The sequence below is a fragment of the Phyllobates terribilis genome, unplaced genomic scaffold (genome assembly GCF_046119375.1).
Source record: "Phyllobates terribilis strain yellow unplaced genomic scaffold, ASM4611937v1 Scaffold_4__5_contigs__length_816908805, whole genome shotgun sequence".
Classification (NCBI taxonomy): Eukaryota; Metazoa; Chordata; class Amphibia; order Anura; family Dendrobatidae; genus Phyllobates; species Phyllobates terribilis.
In genome coordinates this window covers 405,664,986-405,686,121 of record NW_027362764.1, presented here as the reverse complement: position 1 = coordinate 405,686,121, position 21,136 = coordinate 405,664,986, and the positions used below count along the sequence as shown (strand labels likewise).

Genomic DNA, 21,136 nt, shown 5'->3' with positions numbered 1-21,136 from the left:
ACTAAGTGATCAATCCGCTCAAGCAAATGGGAGACCTTAGCTGCTCTCTCTTTTTTTATTCCGAATCCATGTTTTATTAGTATCCCTCTGCGGACGCATTTGAGTACTTCCCATTGAAATGGTAAAGCAGTTTCATCATGCTCATGAATATATTTGAAGGAGCCTATAGTTCTCACGAAGGTCTGAGACAGAGTAAACCAGTAAGCAGATTATCATTTAAAGGGGTTTTCCCACAAACAAAAGTACATTTTAATCAATAGATCTTGGAATAATAATAAATTCCACAATTGGATGTGTTTAAATAAAATGTTCCTGTGCTGAGATAATCTTATAAATGTGCCCATGCTATGTCCTGTGTAATGGCTGTGTCTGATCATACAGGGACATGATCTGATCAAATCTCAGCTCATGGGCAGGGGAGGAAGCATAAGAGTATACAGACAGGAAAACAGGGGATCACAGCTGATTCTTTTTGTGACTTAAGACATTTCACTGCCTTTTTTTAAACAATGTTTTCCTTAAAAAAAAAAAAAAAAAAAAAAAGAGCTGTGATCCCATACTGTAATGTCGCAGTGTTTTGCCCAGTGTCAGAAAGCTGGGTTTGTGTCCTAGGTCATGGGTCTTCCAGCAGGACAACGACCCCAAACATACTTCAAGAAGCACCCAGAAATGGATTGAAACAAAGAGCTGGTGAGTTCTGAAGTGGCCAGCAATGAGTCCAGATCTAATTCAATTGAACACCTGTGAAGAGATCTTAAAATTGCGGTTGGGAGAAGGCACCCTTCAAATATGAGAGACCTGGAGAAGTTTGCAACAGAAGAGTGGCCCAAAATTCCAGCTGAGAGGTGTAAGAAGCTCCTTGATGGTTATAGGAAGTGATTGATTGCAGTTATTTATTCCAAAGGGTGTGCAACCAAATATTAAGTTGAGGGTGCCAACAATTTTGTTCGGCCCATTTTTGAGGTTGTGTGTGAAATGATGTCCAATTTGGCTCCTTTTATCAGTTTTTGTTTTGTGTTGTTCCAATACACACAAAGGAAATAATCATGTGTATAACAAACCATGTGTAATTGCAATAATTTTCTGGGAGAAATACTTCATTTTCTGGAACAATCTCAAGGTGCCAACACTTTCAGCCATGACGGTATATCACGTAGGTTGGGTCCATTGACGCCCTTATTTGACAACCTAGATTTACCCCCTGCGTCAGGTGCAGACTCATTTCTACTCTGGGACAGATCCGCTGGGGTTAGATTTCCAGCTCCGGCCATTCATAAATTCTCACATATCTCTGACTAGTATAAAGAATGAACTTGCTTTGTTTGAAACTTTAATCACTCAAGTAGGTCCTTGTACTAAACTTTTATCTTTTATATACAAAGCAACACAAAGGGACACCTGCAATGACCCTCTACCCTTTACTAGGGCTTAGGAGAAGGAATTGGGTAGCCAAATTTCAGAGAAAGATTGGCAAAAAGCATTCATACTCTCACACAAATTACGTGTTACTTGTCATGCTCAGGAGGAAAATAGTGATGAGCGAGCGCTTAAATGCTTGGGTACTCGTTGCTCGGGTCGAGCATATTGGAATACTAGGGTGCTCGACCCGAGCAACGAGCCCAATGTAAGTCTATGGGAAACTCGAGCATTTTTCAGGCGGCTCCCCCCTGCGGTCTGCAGAGGGCCTAAAAATTGCCCAAATCGATGGGAACAGTGCTCAAATGACATGGGAACAGCATGGGGAAGACCCCTGGAAGCATCTCTGACTCCCAGATCACTGCTGTCAGCAAGGTGTTCAGAGTATTACACCACTTTTACGGACTCACAATAAAACATACAAAAACGAAACCAAAATGGATTTTCCTGTGAAATATGTTAAGGAACATCCTTTCCAGGGTAATGACTTGTATATAAGGCAAAATAAATAACCAAAAACAAAAATACTCCTCCACAACTTGGGCTATGTTCACACATAGCGTTTTTGATGCGTTTTTGCACTTTTGAATTGCTTTCAACCAAGACAAATGCATTCACCAGGAAATGTCATTTTAACATTTTACAACTTTATCTGGCCATGTGGTGTATGACACATCATCAGACACATGCATACAGTGCTGAAACGACATGGGAACAGCATGGGGAAGACCTCTGGAAGCATCTCTGACTCCCAGGTCACTGCCTAAAAGTGTGCCCATCATAAGTAATCCTTGGCGCATGCGAAGATGCCTCCCGTCATGCACCTGTTGTTGCAGACTTGCAACAATCACCGTCCATGTCTTGTCCCACTGCAGCGTTCAGTTGTCCCTACCCCATTCCTTGGAATGCAAGCGCAAGTATGCAGGCAGCCACCCACCCACCCACAGGCTGCAATACTACACTGCCAAATTTTTGACAGCTGCTTGCACTTGAAATGTGGCCTTTTAGGCTCGTGGAGGCGGAAGATTTTCACAACCTCATTCCGGTGGCGGCCGGGTGTCCATACTCGGGCCCCAGCCGCCACTATATTTCCCGGTATCGCCTCCGCCTTTCACAAGCACGGGTCCCACAACATTACCCGTGCCCTCCCCAGTGCACTTACTGGGAAGGACCGCCTAACCATAAACACGTGGACAGGTGAATGTGGCCAGGGATGGTACGGAGCCAGTCCACAACTTTTTTGGCTGAGAGTTGTATTTAGCTCGGTGAAAGGACTGTCATAGAGGGAAACCATATCTACCCTGCGTGTCATTTCTCCAAGGAAGTCCTCTAAAGCTGCTTGCACTTGAAATGTGGCCTGAACATTACTGCTGGTACTTTTCTGTGGGAATTTGCTTGCCTCCTACCAGCCTGGAATATTTCCAGCAATCTATGGTACGACGCCATGGTATTAGCACTGCCCCAGTACCAGTAGCGAAGCCATCCCCAATTTCCTTCTCAGGAATTTTATTTGGTAGACTGAGTGGCTGCCCAAATACATTTTCTCACAAAGGAGCTGAAGATAGAGTGGCAGTAGGTGCAAGTTTCTCCAGCCTGTTAGATATTAGAGGGTGAACGGCAGCACATTGGATCAGTGGTTAGCACTGAAGCCTTGCAGCACTGGGATCCTGGGTTCAAATCCCAGCAAGGACAACATCTGCAAGGACTTTGTATGTTGTCCCTGTGTTTGCGTGTGTTTCCTCCTCAGTGAAAAAGCAGCCATAGAGTGTCCCGGAACCTTCCCATACACTTTTCTTAGCCAGGACTGCTTCTCAGCAGGGTTGGATGGTACCTTGGCTTCTACCTCAGGAGAGTTCATGATAGTGCTAACTTTGCAGCTGCTATGGGGCTCTTGAGCGGGTGAGAAAGGTTAGCCCTCAGAATCAAATCCTCTGGTGGGCACAATGTTTTTCAATCTGAAACAGCTTCTCAGTGGGAGTTGTATTTCACCACAGCCATATTCTTTAGCTCGGCTGGCATAGAGGGAAACCGTATCTACCCCAGCTGTCATTTCTCCGTCACCAGGTTCCGCCCATTGTCACACATGACCATGCCTGTCTGTATGTTCAGCGGTGAGAGCCACAGATCAGGCTGCTGTGTTACAGCTTTCAACAACTCTGCAGCGCTGGGCGGTTTGTCAATTAAGCATGTTATCTTCAGCACAGCCTGTTGACGCTTGGCCAAAGCTGTGCTGCAGTGCTGTCAGCTTGTGACTGATGTGATAATTTCAGAGATGGAGGAGGAGGTGCATGAGCTGAACAATGTGATTACATTGAGGTTAAATTGATGACGCTGCTTTTTATACTAAAGAAAGATCCTATTGTTTTGCTTTTTTTACGTTATTTTTTAAGACAAATGCATTCACCGGGAAATGTCATTTTAACATTTTACAACCTTATCTGGCAATGTGGTGTGTGACACATCATCAGACACATCCTTTTTTATTTATGATGGAGGGACTCTGAAAGTCATAAAGCCTATTTTTACAGGGACATTAGACAGCCCTTACTATTCTTAAAAGGCCAGCAGTCAGCTGTAGCTATTGTTAGAGAGCCATCAGCCGGCTATGCTTTGTTGTTCCCATTATTAACAAGTGGGTCTCCTATACTGTTATTGAGTATCCAGTGACTGCAAGGGCTGCCAAAAATTTGGACGCAACCCAATACCCCTTTGAAGAGACATAGAGGAGGGTCTCAGTAAAAAAAATGTTCCCATTATAAAGGGGCGGGTCTCCTATAGTGGTAATGCCCATGCTGTGACTGCAACGGCTGCCAAAATTTGGGAAAAACTCCACTAAGAATTTAAAGACACATAGAGCAGGGCCACAGTAACAAGGTACGACATGTTCCCATTAGAAAGGAGAGGGTCTGCTATACAGTTATAGGGTATGCAGTGAGTCCAACGGCTGACCAATTTTAGGAAAAACCCCACTAAGAATTTAAAGACACGCCAAGCAGGGCCACAGTAACAAGTACGACATGTTCCCATTAGAAAGGAGAGGGTCTGCTATACAGTTATAGGGTATGCAGTGAGTTCAATGGCTGACCAATTTTGGGAAAAACTCCACTAAGAATTTAAAGACACACAGAGCAGGGCCACAGTAACGACAAATTCCCATTGGAAAGGAGAGAGTCTCCCATAGTGTTGGCCTATGCAGTGAACGCAAGGGCTGCCAAAAATTTGGAGGCACTTCAATGCCCCTTGGAAGAGTCGTGGAGGAGGGCCTCATAAAAAAATGTTCCCATTAGAAAGGAGCGGGTCTCATATACTTGTAATGCCCATGCACTAAGTGTATGGGCTGACAAACATTTACCCCTGGGGGGTATACATGAACATACTGTATAAAAAAAATTTTTCACAGGCATCATAAACACCTTTTAAAAAAATTATGTGGGTGTTGCATCACGGACCACGGTCACCCTGGTGATATGGTGGTGGAGGATGAGGAGAAGGAGGAGGAGAAGAGCAAATAGACAAAATCAGGAAGCGTATGCCCATGTGTGGGTGTGAAAAGGTGCATGGGAATACACCTCTAAAGAAAAGACACTGGATTGGAGTTTATGCTACGCTGCTATCATTCGGTGGTGTTGAGAAGTCTGGCCCAATCCAGCCCTTGTTCATTTTTATAAGAGTCAGACTGTCAGCATTTTCAGTTGACAGGCGAATGCGCTTATCAATTATAATTCCACCAGCGGCACTAAAAACCCGCTCTGATAAAACGCTGGCGGCAGGGCAGGCCAGGACCTCTAAGGCATAGAGAGCCAGTTCATTCCACGTATCCAGCTTGGATACCCAATAATTATAAGGCACAGAGGAATCATGGAGGACGTTGGTACGGTCGGCAAGGTACTCCCTCAGCATCTTCCCAAACTTTGCACTCCTTGTGAGAGTTCCCCGCGCCTCAGGGCCTGTGCGATGGGAGGGTCTGAGAAAACTCTCCCAGAACTTTGACAGTGTTCCCCTGCCTCTGCTGATTGAAGTTGTGTCTCTCTGGCCTGTACTCCTTGGTTGTCCAACGAAGTGTGCCCTCTGCCGCCAGCGTTTTCAGATGGGATTTTTTTTTAATAGTTCCGCAACAAGGGCCTTCTGGTACTGCCCCATTTTTGTAGACCTGTCCGCCTCAGGAATAAGAGATATAAAGTTCTCATTGTAGCGTGGGTCTAGAAGTGTCACCAACCAGTAATGACGGTCACCCCAAAATTTTGAGAACGCGAGGGTCATGGGAAAGGCAGGGTAACATAAACTCAGCCATGCGTGCCAGACTACTAACAGGCAAGACTTCCGTGTCCTCACCAAGAGGATGACTGACCATGCTCTCCTCCTCCTTCTCCTCTCTGTCCTTAGGCCATCCACGCTGAACAGACGGTATGATAGCTGTGCAGGTAGTACCATCTATAGTGCATGAAACTAGCTCCTGCCCTACTTCTTCCTCCTCCTCTTCCTCATTGTCACCCAATCCACGTTGAGATGAGATGAGGCTTGGCTGTGTGTAATCACCCTGTATGGTTCCTTGCTCCATCTCATCGTGCTCCGCCTGCAATGCATCCTCTTTGATTGTGAGCAGAGAGCATTTCAGAAGACAGAGAAGCGGGATGGTGACACTAATTATGGCGTCATCGCCGCTCACCATCTTGGTGGAGTCCTCAAAGTTTTGGAGGATGGTACATATGTCTGACATCCATGTCCACTCCTGAGGTCTTATGTGTGGAGTCTGAACTGAATACCGACGGCCTTGTTGATGCTGATACTCAACAACTGCCCTCTTCTGCTCACAAATCCTTCCAAACATCTGCAGTGTAGAGTTCCAACGTGTGGGGACATCACACACCAGTCTGTGAGCTGGAAGCTGCAAGCGCTGCTGAAACACTGCAAGGGAGGTGGAAGCTGTAGCTGACTTTCAAAAATGCGCACACAGGTGGCGTACTTTAAAAAGCAGATCTGGCAGCTCCGGGTAGGATTTGAGAAACTGCTGAACCACGAGGTTAAGTACATGGGCCAGGCATGCTACGTGTGTGAGCTCGCCTCGCCTCAGAGCCACCACCAGGTTCCGGCCATTGTCACACACGATCATGCCTGGCTGTAGGTTCAGTGGTGTGAGCCACAGATCTGCCTGCTCTTTCAGAGCTGTCCACAACTCTTCAGCATATTAGCTTCAGCACAGCCTGTTGCCGCTTGGCCGAGGCAGTGCTGCAGTGCTTCCAGCTTGTGACTGATGTGGTCATTTCGGAGATGGAGGCTGAAGAGGAGGAGGCTGAGGAGGATGAGGTGCAGGAGCTGTAGACCGTGGGGGCAACCCTTATTGACCTAGGGCCCGCAATCCTTGGCGTCGGGAGGAAGTGTTCCGCCCCAAGTTCCGACTGGGTCCCAGCTTCCACTATGTTAACCCAGTGTGCCGTCAGTGAGATGTACCATCCCTGCCCACAAGCCCTTGTCCACATGTCAGTGGTTAGGTGGACTTAACCGGTAACTGCATTGTTGAGAGCACGGCTAATGTTTTGGGACACGTGCTTGTGTAAAGCGGGGACGGCACACCGGGAGAAATAGTGGCAGCTGGGGACCGAGTACTGAGGGACGGCCGTTGCCATCAGGTTGCGGAATGCTTCCGTCTCCACGAGCCTAAAAGGCAACATTTTGAGCGCAAGCAGTCGTGAAATGTGAGAATTTAGTAGTGTGGCCTGTGGGGCATTGGCTGCATATTTGCGCTTGCATTCCAAGGACTGGGGTATGGACAACTGAATGCTGCGCTGGGACAAGGACATGGACGTGCTTCCTGTTGCTGCTACTTGAGAGTGTGCAACGACAGATGCAGGGCAGAAGGCGTCTTCACATGCACCATGGACAGGGGATTGGCTTGTATGCACAACAGCGGAAGAAGCAATGGTGCCACCCGCAGGAACTGTATCTGGACACTGGGGGTCGGCCCACAAAGTCAGGTGCTTTGCTGCCATGTGCCTGATCATGCTGGTGGTGGTCAGGCTGGTCGTTTTGCAACCCCTGCTGATGCTGGCCTGGCAGGTGGTGCAAATGGCCTTTTTGGGGTTATCGGCAGAGTCTTTAAAAAACAACCAGACTCGGGAAGACCTAACAGTTGTACTGGCAACTTCCTTCGTGTTGGTGTTACGGGGAACGGTTGCATAACTTCTGTCTGCGGCCACCACACTGCTTCTTTCTGCCTGTTGGGGTGCTCTGTCTCCCTCCCCCTGTGTGCTGCTGTCTTCGCTCTGCATGTCCTCCTGCCAGGTTGGGTCAGTTGCTATATCATCCACCACCTCGTCTTCCACTTCCGCACCCTGGTCCTCCTCCTGACTTTCTGGCAATTGTGTCTCATCATCGTCCACCTCTTGTGACACTTTCCCACCGTCGCCTTCATGTGACCGTGGCTGCTCAAATATTTGGGCATCACTATACGCAATCTCCTCTTGCCCCGCTTAAAGTGGACCGGGCGAGAGGCCCGAATCTATAAATGGAAAAGTGAACAGCTCTTCAGAGTGTCCAAGTGTGGGATTAGTTGTCTCTGGGTACTCGGCATGGTGGGAGGAAGGAGGATCAGGGTGAGCAATATGCGTTCCAGACTCACGGCTACTGAGACTTGACCGTGTGGAAGATAGGGTGGTGGTGGTGGTGGTGGCTAAGTGACTGGAAGCATTATCCGCTATCCAACCAACAACCTTTTGACACTGCTCCGGGTTCAATAGTGGTGTGCTACGGTCCCCTAGAAATTGGGACAGGAAGGTCAGGCGAGAAGATGTGGGTGTTTGTTGTGGCACAATTTCGGCTTGCCCACGGCCTTGTCCTCGGCCTCTGCATGCACCATTACCATCACATCCAGTTCCCCTTCCCTTGCCACGTGCCTTGCCCATTTTAAATGGAGGACAGTATCTTCCATGCTCACTACAAATGACAGAGTTTGGAGCGAACTTATATGTGATCCGTGTGTTAGAAAAAACAGAGTTTTAAATACCTGGCCTGTAGGTAAGTAGTTTGAACAGCAAACAGCGGTGAATTGCTTCAATGACCCACTAAAGGAAATTTTTAATGGAAGCCAGAAATGGCAGTATTTTCTGACAACATATATGTGATCCGTGTGACGGAGAAAACAGAGTTTTAAATACCTGGCCTGTAGGTAAGTAGTTTGAACAGCAAACTGCGGTGAATTGCTTCAATGACACACTAAAAGAAATTTTTAATGGAAGGAAGAAATAGCAGTATTTTTTGACAACGTATATGTGATCCGTGTGACGGAGAAAACAGAGTTTTAAATACCTGGCCTGTAGGTAACTAGTTTGAACAGCAAACTGGTGTGAATTGCTTCAATAACACACTAAAGGAAATTTTTAATGGAAGCCAGAAATGGCAGTATTTACTGACAACGTATATGTGATTCGTTTGACGGAGAAAACAAACTTTTAAATAGCGCTCTAATATGGAAAGGACTTGGCTGTATTCTGCAGTGCCAACAAGCAAATGACGCAGAAAAAATGGTGTTCTCTGGATTGCTTTTTAAGCAAATAATGAGGATTAAGATCCAAAGAAAAGTATTCCTGGCCCCTGAGACCTGGGCCTTTGTATAGAAATATCTAACAGCAGCAGAAGGCAGAATTGGAATGGAGCCTCTTGTGCTATATGCACTGCAGTCTGCTATATACACTGCCTGCCTGATATCTCTGCAGATAGATTAGTCCTCAGAAGGACTGTTTGTTAAGATGGATATGTGTAATGTACGGTTTTTCTCCCTACACTACCTAATACACAAGCAAATCTGTCCCTGATGCAGCAGCACCTCTCCCAAAACAAGCAAATGGTGCAGAAAAACGGTGTTCTCTGGATTGCTTTTTAAGCAAATAATGAGGATTAAGAGCCAAAGAAAAGTATTCCTGGCCCCTGAGACCTGGGCCTTTGTATAGAAATATCGAACAGCAACAGATTGCAGAATTGGAATGGAGCCTCTTGTGCTATATGCACTGCAGTCTGCTATATACCCGGCCTGCCTATATACACTGCCTGCCTGATATCTCTGCAGATGGATTAGTCCTCAGAAGGACTGTTTGTTAAGATGGATATGTGTAATGTACATGTTTTCTCCCTACACTACCTAATACACAAGCAAATCTGTCCCTGACACAGCAGCAGCTCTCCCTACAATGTCTGATCCGGAGTGACTGTGATGAGCATGGCGGCGCCAGGTCTGATATAGACCTGATGACGCTGTGCGGCCAGCCAATCACTGTAATGCCCACAACTAACATGGCTACGGCATTACAGTGCATGGCAGGCAATCCCTGCATGTTCATTGACTCTTTAAAGAGCGCCAAACATGCAGGGAGGGGACCCGAGTTCCCGCCCGAGCAACCCGGAAATACTCAGCGAGCGCCGAGAATCTCGAGCAGTGAGATGCTCGGGTGAGCACCGAGCAGTAGCGAGCATGCTCGCTCATCACTAGAGGAAAACTATTCTATCTACATAGGATCTTACCTTCTCTGTTGGACTTGTGCTGGTGGTGTGGCACCCGGGTCTATGTTACATACATGGTGGGAAAGCCCATTGGTTTGTGGGTTATGGAATTAAATTTTCTCTCTGTACAATAGTCTCACTGGTTGCAGAATCAAACCCTCCCCCCAAATATCCCTACTTTCCATAACGCCAGATTCAGTCTCAAAGGCAAATAAAGATATCTTTCTAACACCTGTTAAGTCAATTGTTCCACATCACTGGAAATCCACAAAAACTCCCACTTTGGGTGAATGCATGGAAGAGGTTAACAATATTATGAAAATGGAAAACATGATTGCACATGATAACATACGCCTCAAAGCTTTTCATCACCATTGGATATGTTGGATATTATTCAGTGAAGGGAAAGTCCTGACAATCTGTTGTCAGAAAATAATACTTAAAATAGAATGTTGTGGTAGATGTGGTCTCCTCTAAGTGCTGGCTTCAATAAGTAGTGTTTTTTTTTTTTCCCCATCATTTGTTCTCCACCTCCTTTTCCTTCCCATTCTTTCTCTTTCATCCTTCCTTTCTTATTTACATTCCTCTAGCACACACATAATTATTTGGTTCATGTAAGATCTTATATTAATACCTCATCAAGCTGGTTATACTTATTTTATAATGTTTAACGATAACTTATAGGGGTTTCCCATTTCCAAGATCATATCCCAATATGTAGTAGGTGTAATAATAATAATATTAGAAAATACCTCCAATTATGTCAAATACCTCATGTAGGGCATTGCAGTAGCTTAGGTATCCATGCTTACGACCACTAAGAGCTGTCTGACTAACTGTCACTATATGAGTGGTCATAAGAACTATACTAATTTTCTAATTGGAGATATTTGCTAATATTATTATTATTACTATACCTATGACATATTGGGATAGGATATTGGAGATGGGAACACATATCATATTAACAACCATCAACTTTTTTATTGTTATTTGTAAGATGGCCGCCGGACAGGTCCTTAACAGGAGATCTGTATCACCAAGGTTGGTAGCTTCGGTGATGTGAAACCGGAAAAGTATGCTCCAGCACGTATAGTGCTGAGAGGTTTAATAGGGCGTACCAGGGCCGGTTTTTACGAGCAGTCATAAGAGATGGGTGAGAGTGGTTGCTCACATATCCCCACCCCGGGGCGTGGATTGTTGTAAATAAAATGGAGGCCAAGTGTCTCATTTGGTGTCTGTGTCTGGAGACGTGTGGATCTCCAGTGTGTTGGTCTGTGCTAAGGCCTTGAGAACTGGACACTGACTTGTAGCGGGCGAACCCACACCACTGCATGAACATTTTGCTTGTGTTTTCCCTTTGTGCCGGAAAAGGCTGTCTTTTTGTTTGCCTATGCTAAGTGGTTTATGAAGTCAGAATAAACCTACCTGAACATTTTTATGAGTTTCCCGTTCCTACCTGAACCGCAGCTGAGTGAGTACCAAACCCCTACATATTATTGAACATAATTGGAATGTTCTGTTTTCATATTAATCTTGTTAAAGCCCAATAAAAATATTTAAAGTAAAAAAAAAATGTTAATTGCCACGGTCAATCTGTCTTGGCGGTATTTACAGCACACCGGGGGGAATTATTCTATGCATCCATTTGCGCACCCGTGACACAATCAGGGGCACCAGTGGGTTGGACCCCATTGCTCGTCATGATGGTACTCCTGTGAAAGCCAGTTCCTAGGACACCGTGATTTTTACTATATACAGCAATACTGTGGCATTACTATATATAGCACACGCAATTGGATGATTGCAGGTTTAAGTCCCCTAAGGGGACTAACAAATACAATAAAAAGTTAAAAAAAAGATTTAAGAAATCTAAAAAAAATATAAAAAGTTTAAATCATTCCATTTTCCCCATTAAAAATTAAGAAACAAAAATAATGTAAAAAATACACATATTTGGTGCGTTTGTAAAAGACCAATTTATCAAAATCTAAAATAAAAATTATAATATAAATTAATCCAAATGGTAAATGGCATAATTAGAGAAAAGAAAAAACACCAGAATTGTGGTTTTTCGGCAGCCGCAACAACACAAGGGAATGTGATAAGAGGCAATCAAAACATTGTATCCACCCCAAAATGATATCAATAAAAAAATCAGCTGAGGGTCCAAAAAACAAGCCCTCACATAACGCCATATCCCTAAAATTGAAAATGTTACAGCTCTCAAGCAATATATATATATTTTTACATATTTCTGAATTGAATTGTTTTCACTACTTAAAAGAAAATCATATTGTCAGTTCATTTTTACTGTAAAGTAAACTGTAAATAAAAAGCTAAAAAAAATTGCGGAATTGAGCTTTTGTCACTATTTTGCCACACTTAGAATTTTTTCCTGCTTTCCAGTACATCACATGATAAAATGTCATTCAAAAGTTCAACTGGTTCTGCAGAAAATGGGCCCTCACATGGCTATATTAATGGAAAAATAAAGTTATGATTCTTTGAATAAGAGGAGGAAAAAATGTAACCTGCTATGAACGTGTACACACTCACACAGGGGAAACACCACACCTACACCCAACTGGTCCCTGTACAAGCTAGAAAAGCCCCAGCCACACAACTCAAAAGACCACCTCGGACCTAACTCCCTAAAAGGCAGTCGAGGGATTTCTCGTACCTCCAGAGAAACCACAGGGGAGGCCACAACTCACTGCCAACAAGGTGAAAAGAAAGTGTGAAGATAAGAAAACCCAGGGTGGGGAACTAAAACACATACCAAGCAAGGGAAACCCCTTAGCTGAAGGACTGAAACTCATGAATACACATCCATGAAGAGGTATAGCCAGCAAGGATGTGCAGTGAAGGGTGAACATATAAAACCCCACCCAGAATGTGATAGGGTAAACCAACATGGGAAAATGAGAAACACCTGGAGAGGAGCAAACCAAGAAAGGAAAATAAGACAATAGAAACCATCAGCATTTGGACCGGGAAGAAAGGGCAATAGCTCTACAGACAGAGGAACCGACCACGCAACAACAGATCACAGGATCAAATCCCCAAACCAAGCTATGACAAAAACATGAAGCCATAAAATTATCGGGTCAGGAAGGGGTTAATTACCATGTTCTTAATGGTGGCATACATTATAATGCATTGCACATTTCTGTTTGACTGTTCAAAATGTTTTGAAAAAAAAAATGATTTAGCACACCGACTTCTAGTCTGTATCTGAAGGTCAAATGTTTATTATAAGAACAGTATTTTGATCTTTTGGGCATAAAATGATTCTTGAAAATGTTTGTACAAATCTGACAACGCAATATGCAATATTATTTAGCTTTGGGCATGGGCAAAAGCATCATGACTGTATGCCAAAATTTTGACTTAAATACTGCGCCCTTTGGGGGTCACGCCAGACCTCTATCACTTTTGTCTCCATGCATGTATTTCTTTTCTCTCCTATTTGTATCTATCCCTTTTTAATTATTTTTAATTGGAATTTTTAATCTAAATACATGTTCTTGGCTCCGAGCGCAAATTTTTGCATCAAAACAAACATTAGCCTCTATGACATGTATGGTGATAACCTAAACTGAGCTTTCTGTTTTAAGCAGTAGTCAGGGACATAAGGATCGCGGTTGCAAAGGGTACGAACGTGACCAAACCCATGCGGGAGTGGGGGCTCGGCAATGTCAGCGCCTATTTCAGCTGCCTGAAGGCAGCTGGGCACTGTAATACACGCTGCCGGCAAATCAGGACTGGCAGCTGAGGTTGGTGTGCCAGTCACAAACGGCACATGGCAGTGACGTAATGCACTGTCCATGCTGACAAACTGAAGTTATATTTAGAAAAGGACACTGCGCGTCATTGGAGCAGAGGAAGGTAAGCAGAATCATTTATTTTTTTTATTTAATATATTGGAAGAGAGCAGCAGAACATTATACCATGACATGGCATGGGGAGTATTATACAAGGAAGGGGTCCAGGATGGAGAGCATTATACAAGAAAGGGGCCCAGGATGGGGATTATTACTCAAGGAAGGGGCAAAGGGTGCGGGACATTAAATAAGTAAGGGGCCCAGGATGGGGGGCATTATATAAGGAAGTCATCCAAGATGGGGAGCATTATTAAAGAAAGGAGCTGAGGATGGAGGACATTATACCAGGATGGCAGTCATTATACCAGGAGGTTGCCCAAAATGAAGGACATTACACCAGGAAGGGTGGAAGGGGCCCAGAATGGAGGTCATTTTACCAGAATGGGGCCCAGGATGGGGGTCATTTTACCAGAATGGGGCCGAGAATGAGGGTCATTATACCAGGAAGGGACTCATGATGGGGACATTATACCAGGAAGGGGGGCATTATACAAGGAACGGGTCAAGGATGGGGGACATTATAACGGGAAGAGGCCCAGGACAGGGAACATTTTAAAAAGAAGGGGCACAGGATGGGGGACTTTATACCACAAAGCGGCCTAGGATGAGAGAAATTACTACTAGAATGGGGCCACTATGGGGGAGATTATTACAGGAAACAGCCAGGATGGACAAAATTATTACATGGGGGCGAAAACGCCTGTAATTATAGGATTTAAAACGCTACAAGGGCCCATACATCTGTCCAACATGCAGGTAGGGGCCAAGGTCCAAATTCAGCACTGGGGCCCATCGGATTCTAGTTACGAGACTGGCAGCAATCCTACTGTATGTAAATATTGTCTAATAATTTTATACTGAAGAGCAGAGGTGTGACCTATAAGTCCTGTAGCAGGTCTAAGTTTACCAGGAGTCATTAATATAGATGTCTTCTCAAGTGACCGAGAAGCATTTTGAGCTTCTCATTTAAGTTTAAGTTCCTCACCAATTTCAGATTTATCAAACAAGCCCAAATTACATCTTCATCTTGAGCAGCTACTGCAGTCTCTTACAATGTATCCATCTAGGAAACAGTTATCAGCCGGAAGAGCATGATGAGAGACCTTTTCACTGCTGCTGTGCTTGGCTCACATAGGATTGCCAGCACTGATACATTGTGTCAAAGTCTTCTCAATTAGCTGCAATAGCTGCCAGCAGAAATCCTAAAAATGGTAAGGAAAAACGACAAAGTATATTGGAAAGATGCAGATGTTCAAGACTTATTTCCATGTATTTACAACCACAACAATGTGTACCAAAATCAAAAATCTAAAAAAACAATTTTTAAAGAAGTATTTTCTTAGGATTTGTGCAGCAGTGCAGTAAAAGTCTACTATTGTAGCGTGTTCTGCTTGCTGGCAATACAATTCTACCTGAGATAATATCACTCCAGGCTATGGCACTTTTACAGTGGGACTAATTTATCAAAGTTTCTAAAAAACTGCAGCTGCATTTGATGAATCAGCCTCAGAATGTAACACAATGTGGAAGGGTTTTGTTTCTAGTCTTATTTCTTCTATTTCATGGATGTTCTTTCTTTCGATTACAAAGAAAACAATAAATTACATATTGGTTTACCCATATAACCTAAAATCATGATTTATAAGTAACATAGATTGAGACTATAATTTTGTCATACACCGTAGAAGAACAAAACAACTATGCTAAAAATAACAGACTTGGTATCTACATTGGAAACAAACATATTCATACAAGCTGTAATACAGTCTACATTCTTGAAAGTTGCCCTAAACTATACAATGTAAGGTCTCACAATAACAACCACGCTAAACACTCAAATGTCCTGGTCATATAAATCTTATATATGAATATGAACATATTCCCAGTAAATATACATTTAACACAACTTCACCTTAGGCAGGTACACCCAGGATTGCCAAAACCAACTCTATCAGAAACTCCTCCAGTTCATCCCGGTAACCTGGTGCACCCCGAAACCCTTACTTTTGAGCATTGTTTACATAAATCCTGCCCACTTTGCTTTCAGGTATGCTATTTGCAATTGAGGTACAAATGCAATAGTGAATCGTGCCCAATTTGGTCCAAGTAATGAAAAAGTTTTCGCTGTTTAAAGGGGTACTAACTACTAAGAGTAAAATGTTAAAAAAATAATTCAAATAAAGTACATTTAAATATCTACAATTTTACTAAATACCTTTATTTAGCAAAAATTTTGCAAAAAGGTAATGTTTAGTTAGTGCACTATCAGAAGTTTAAATATGTCAGCTCCCAGCCGTCCCAGCCATCCCAGCTAGGAGGTTGTAGGACAGGCTGCGTAAAGATGTCTGCTTCGAGACAGACATCGGGTGAGGGCAGCATCCTGTCGGGTATCGTGAACGCGCATTTGTCTGCTCACCAAACCTGACAGGAAAAGCGGAGGAGCGAGTGCGGACTAAAGCAGGAGATAACCTTACAGCAGAAACTGTTACAACAGGTTCATTTTTGGGCAGGCTGGGACGCCACCCACTCTTTATACTTGACAGTACAGAGCAAATACAGTTGTGGCCGAGCTGCCACAAAAATGACTCAAAAGATGCCGGCGAAGTCATTTCAGGAAAATGACCACCGGCGTTTTCCTTAAGAGTTTTCACCTTGGAAAGCTCAGTGGTCCGGCCGGCATCTTAAAGACAACAATGTGTGCACATGCCTTAATGGAAATCTACACAAGCAATTTAACCATCACATCTTAACGAGCCCTCTAGGGATTAGGACATATATTAGTTTTAAAGGGAATGTGTCACGCCCTGGGACTTTTCAGACCTCTACTATGGGCATACAGGTGATAGAAATGTGAATCTATACTTACCTGCATGGCCCATATTAGCGGTCTGGTTGTTATGTAATAGCTTTTTTATCAAATTATTTCTGCTAATCTTCGCGTCCCCTGGACGCTAAGAAATCTCCGCCTACTAGCCCTATCTCCATACTCACCCCACCTCCCCTGCACGTCACAGGGCCCTGTGACGTGCAGTTCCCGGCTGGATCCCGCGCCTGCGCAGTTTCTTCTGTACGGACGGCACTCTTCTCCCTGCTGTCAGTGTAGTGTTGTGTGGCAGGGAACTTGTGCGCAGGCGCTGGGAAGGCAGAGTGGCTCACTGCCACCTGCGCACAAGTTCCCTGCTGCAAAACACTACACTGACAGCAGGGAGAAGAGCGCCGTCCGTACAGAGGAAACTGCGCAGGCGCGGGATCCAGCCGGGAACTGCACGTCACAGGGCCCTGTGACGTGCAGCGGAGGTGGGGTGAGTATGGAGATAGGGCTAGTAGGCGGGCATTTTTTGGTGTCCAGGGGACGCGAAGCTTAGCTTTTATATTAAATTATTTCTGCTATTACAAAGCAACCAGACCTCTAATATGGGCCATACAGGTAAGAATAGATTTACATTTCTATCACCTGTATGCCCATATTAGAGGTCAGATAAGTCCCAGGGGGTGACAGATTCCCTTTAAGAAACAATGCTCCTATGGACCAGGTCAAACAGTGCCGATTTGCGACAGCTTTTTGAGTCAGGATTGCATCCAATTCCGAGACTTCCAATACAACAGACAATAAATTTTTGAGGTTTGTCTAACGTCATAAAACTAACCAAATGTTAATCATCTAAATATTTTAAAAAATTGACATAAAACATGAAAGAATGTAATCCTGAATAATGTCTTTTCCAATAGAAAGCAGAGCCCTGTTTCAATTCTTCCTCCCCAGTCACCACACAATTAGCATTCCTACCATGCCTCACGCGCTGCGTTTCATACAGCTGGATAAGTTTCAGAATCCAAGGAGGATGATGGATAAGCCCGGCTTCTTCTGTCTGCTTCTGAATGGCAGCTTCCAGCTCTGGATAACCAGCTTTATCCAGAGTTATACCAGGGAACAAGTCATTAATCAGGCTCATAAACAATGGCTCATCTTCATCCACCTAGAAGTTAATCAATAATATTAGTATATTTAATAAATGGTAAAAAAAAAGATGAAGCATTGAGTAGTAAGGCCGTTTTTAGAACTAATCTAATCTGCACATTTGTTTTTACATTCAGATATATCGAGCATAGTTCATACGGTCACATAAATGTGATAATTAAAGAAGTGGTAAGAGGTCATGTGTAGTGTTGAGCCACCCCCGTAGTGTTCGAGTTCGGTTCGGTTCGTCGAACACCCGTGTGTTCGCCGAACTGTTCGTCGAACTGTTCGTCGAACACCTTCGAACACCGTTAAAACCAATGGCAGGCAAACAAAAACACATAGAAACACATAGAAAACACCTTCAAAGGTGTCCAAAAGCTGACAAACTGCTCAGAAGACATAACTAACACATGGAAAAGTGACAAGTACATATAGTCATGCGAAAATAAAAGAGGTGGAGGAGTAAAAGGAGGGGGAGACACAGATATAGGCATGTCATGCCCTTCTAAAATCCAAAAAGTGAGAAGCCGACACGGCCAGTCCGCTCCTGCCCGTGCCACCTCCGTGTCGCCGGGTTTGTGCCAGAGCCGCGGTGAACCCTGACGGCCAGCCCCCCTCTCCCAATACTGGTGCCTGTCCGCTGGTGGGTCGAGCGAGCCCCCCTGTGGTGGAGGCAGCTCTAAGCTTTTTAATTTAAATTGTCTCTCTAATTTGAATGAATACACTTTAAATCCATTTACAAGGATCTATTGGAGGGCAAGTCTCATGCCAGCAGCCGCGGTAATTCCAGCTCCAGTAGCGTCCACTAAAGCTGCTGCAGTTAAAAAGCTTTTATAAGGATCGAGCTCGGCTGTCCACCGCAAGGCATCCTACTGCCAGTCCCAGCCCCTATGCCTTGGGGTGCCTCCTGATGCTCTTCACTAAGTATCCCATGGTCCCGAAGCATTTCCTTTGAAAAAATTAAGTGTCTAAACTACAGGTGGTGCAGCTTGCTTAACAGCCGGGATAATCCGCTTACTAGCAGACACTGCTACTAGGCACAAAGTATTTCCTGGGCTAGATGCAGTTAAAAATTTGTAATTAGATACTCTCGTTGGATGCTGAGAAAGCATTCCATAGAGTCTCCTGGCACGCCATATATGATTCTCTTAAAAAGCTTGGGGTAGGGGTCTAGGGGACCCTTTTATAGCCAAAATCACGGCCCTGTATCGCAATACGTCACCTAGGCTGAAGATAAATGGAACTGTAGCACCCTGAGGGCTCGGTTGCTACAGACGTATTGCACCTCACCCAGAGGTGTGATATCTCACTCTCAGGTAAGGATGGAGTGTGGATCAGGACCCGACACCTGCATGCATTACACCACATTGCCGTGGGGCAGGGCGACCAATATGCCCCTGAAATGGGCACGACAGTCCCTGTCCCTGGCTGGAGTGGGGGGAGGGAACACTGAGGAAGGGGAACCCTGTAGTGCAGGAGCAGGGAGGAAGCAGTTCCTGGGTGCATTGAGAAGGGAGTATAAAAGGTGGGCACCATCTTAGTTCAGTGCAGAGAAGTCTGAGCAGAAGTGGCAGGGAGCAGGGGCTATGCATGAGCTCTGCTCCGGAGGCGGGCCTAGTAACAGAGGCCCAGGCCTGGAAGAGGGAGAAGGAAGGAAGAGGAGCGGAGAAGGCTCCAGGAACGAGGAATGAAGGGATCCCAGGGGTGCGGACGGGCGAGTCGCCACCGCACGCCCGAATCCACCTGCGTGGAGGGGTCAGGCCAAAGGGGGAGACCGGTCCCCGAACTAGTGGAGGCAGGAAACGACCCTCAGCTAGAAACCGGAGGCTCTGACATTTTATGTGGCGCAGCCCCTCGCTACACCCGCTAGGAAGGCACCACATAGGGTCAGGGAAACTGGCGCCAAGTTTACCAAGAGGAGGCCCGAGGCAGCCGGACAGAAGTGTTGGTAAGAAAGGCCAGACAAAGGACACACAAAGGGGGTCCTGTGAAGTGCTCCAAAGTTATCTGGGAGTTGTCTGAGCCCCTCACCTGGTGAGCACAGTACGACGTGGGCAGCCGTTACCTGCAGACGTGGTCTGGATAATAAGAACTGTGAGTAAAGGCCCTGAACTGCATCACTGACTCTGTGTCATTACTGCTGCTGCCCTGCACCATCACCCCCATCCTCCGCATACACTGCCCTGAGGCTATACTCCTCCCGTGGGGAGTTATGCTACGCTCTGCTGCACCCACAACACCAGCCTCAGTGGTCTGCCCTGTAGCGGCGGTTCACTCTGACCGCAATCCACGGGTGGCGTAGTCGGACATTTAAACATGAAAACCACATAAATAGTTCCGCCACTGGTTTGACCGCCCTGAGCCACGGAACTGGGTCGCCGCCACGAAGACTACAACCACCAGCATCCACCAAAAAGGGTCCGGCTCCGGGTGTCCCAAGGCCCAGGGGGTGCGTCAGAACATTTTCATCACCTTCCACAATCACCAATGGGACAAGGCAGTGATGTCCTCTGTCCCCTCTCTTATACATCCTAGTGACGGAGCACCTGCTCTCATCAATTCGCCATAACCCCAATATTAGGTGGATTGAGGTGGGAGGCACCGAGTACAAGTGCTCTCTATTTGCTGATGATGTCCTAGTATATATCACTCAATCACATATATCCATCCATGCTGTTATGGCTGAAATAGATCACTTTGTTACATGGTAAAATTTTAAAATCAATGCAGCGAAGTCTGAGGCCCTCGATGTCTCCCTCCCCAAATCCATATAGGATTCCATCCAGTCCAACTTTCCCTTTGCCTGGCCCTCACAGGGTATCAAATACTTAGGAATTCCTATTCATAGAGACCTCTCCCATCTATGTTATCTTAATTTTGGGCCCTTTATTGAACAACTCCATACAGACCACGGTTGGCAAGTTAGAACTGTAAGATTCACTACGTGAACCACTGGTGTTTTGTGGAAAAGCACATGTACACTGCGTTCCAAATTATTATACAAAAAGTGTTTAGGAGTGATAAGGGAAGAATTTGTTTGTTTGTCAGTTAAACTCATTGATGGTGATGTGTGTCAGGGCTCTTTATATCACTGTAAGCAATTGCAGACACCTGTGCTAATTAGTTTGGCAGGTGTGTCCAATGAAAGGCAAGACTACTTAAGAAGGCTCTCTCACATTATTAAGCAGCCTACATTTTCTGCCAAAATGGGAAAGAAAAAGGATGTGTCGGCTGCTGAGAAGCAACAAATTGTGGAGTGTTTAGGTCAAGGCATGACTACAATCAACATTGTGCGATGATCAGGATGAAGTGTCTTGGCAATCAAGAAGTATGTAGCTGATTCACAGTACACACGTGTGCGTGCTGATAAGGGCAAATTGAG

The 21,136-nt window shown here is 45.1% G+C and overlaps 1 protein-coding gene across 1 annotated transcript in view; it reads right to left on the bottom strand.

Annotated features, from left to right (window-relative positions):
- The window catches only part of LOC141265457 (dynein axonemal heavy chain 5-like), a 526,560-nt gene that overhangs the window by 240,767 nt on the left and 264,657 nt on the right, over window positions 1-21,136 (bottom strand). Inside the window, exon 46 of the mRNA XM_073678599.1 lies at window positions 17,581-17,770. Coding sequence (XP_073534700.1) covers window positions 17,581-17,770 — 190 coding nt within the window. The remainder of the gene's footprint in view (window positions 1-17,580; window positions 17,771-21,136) is intronic.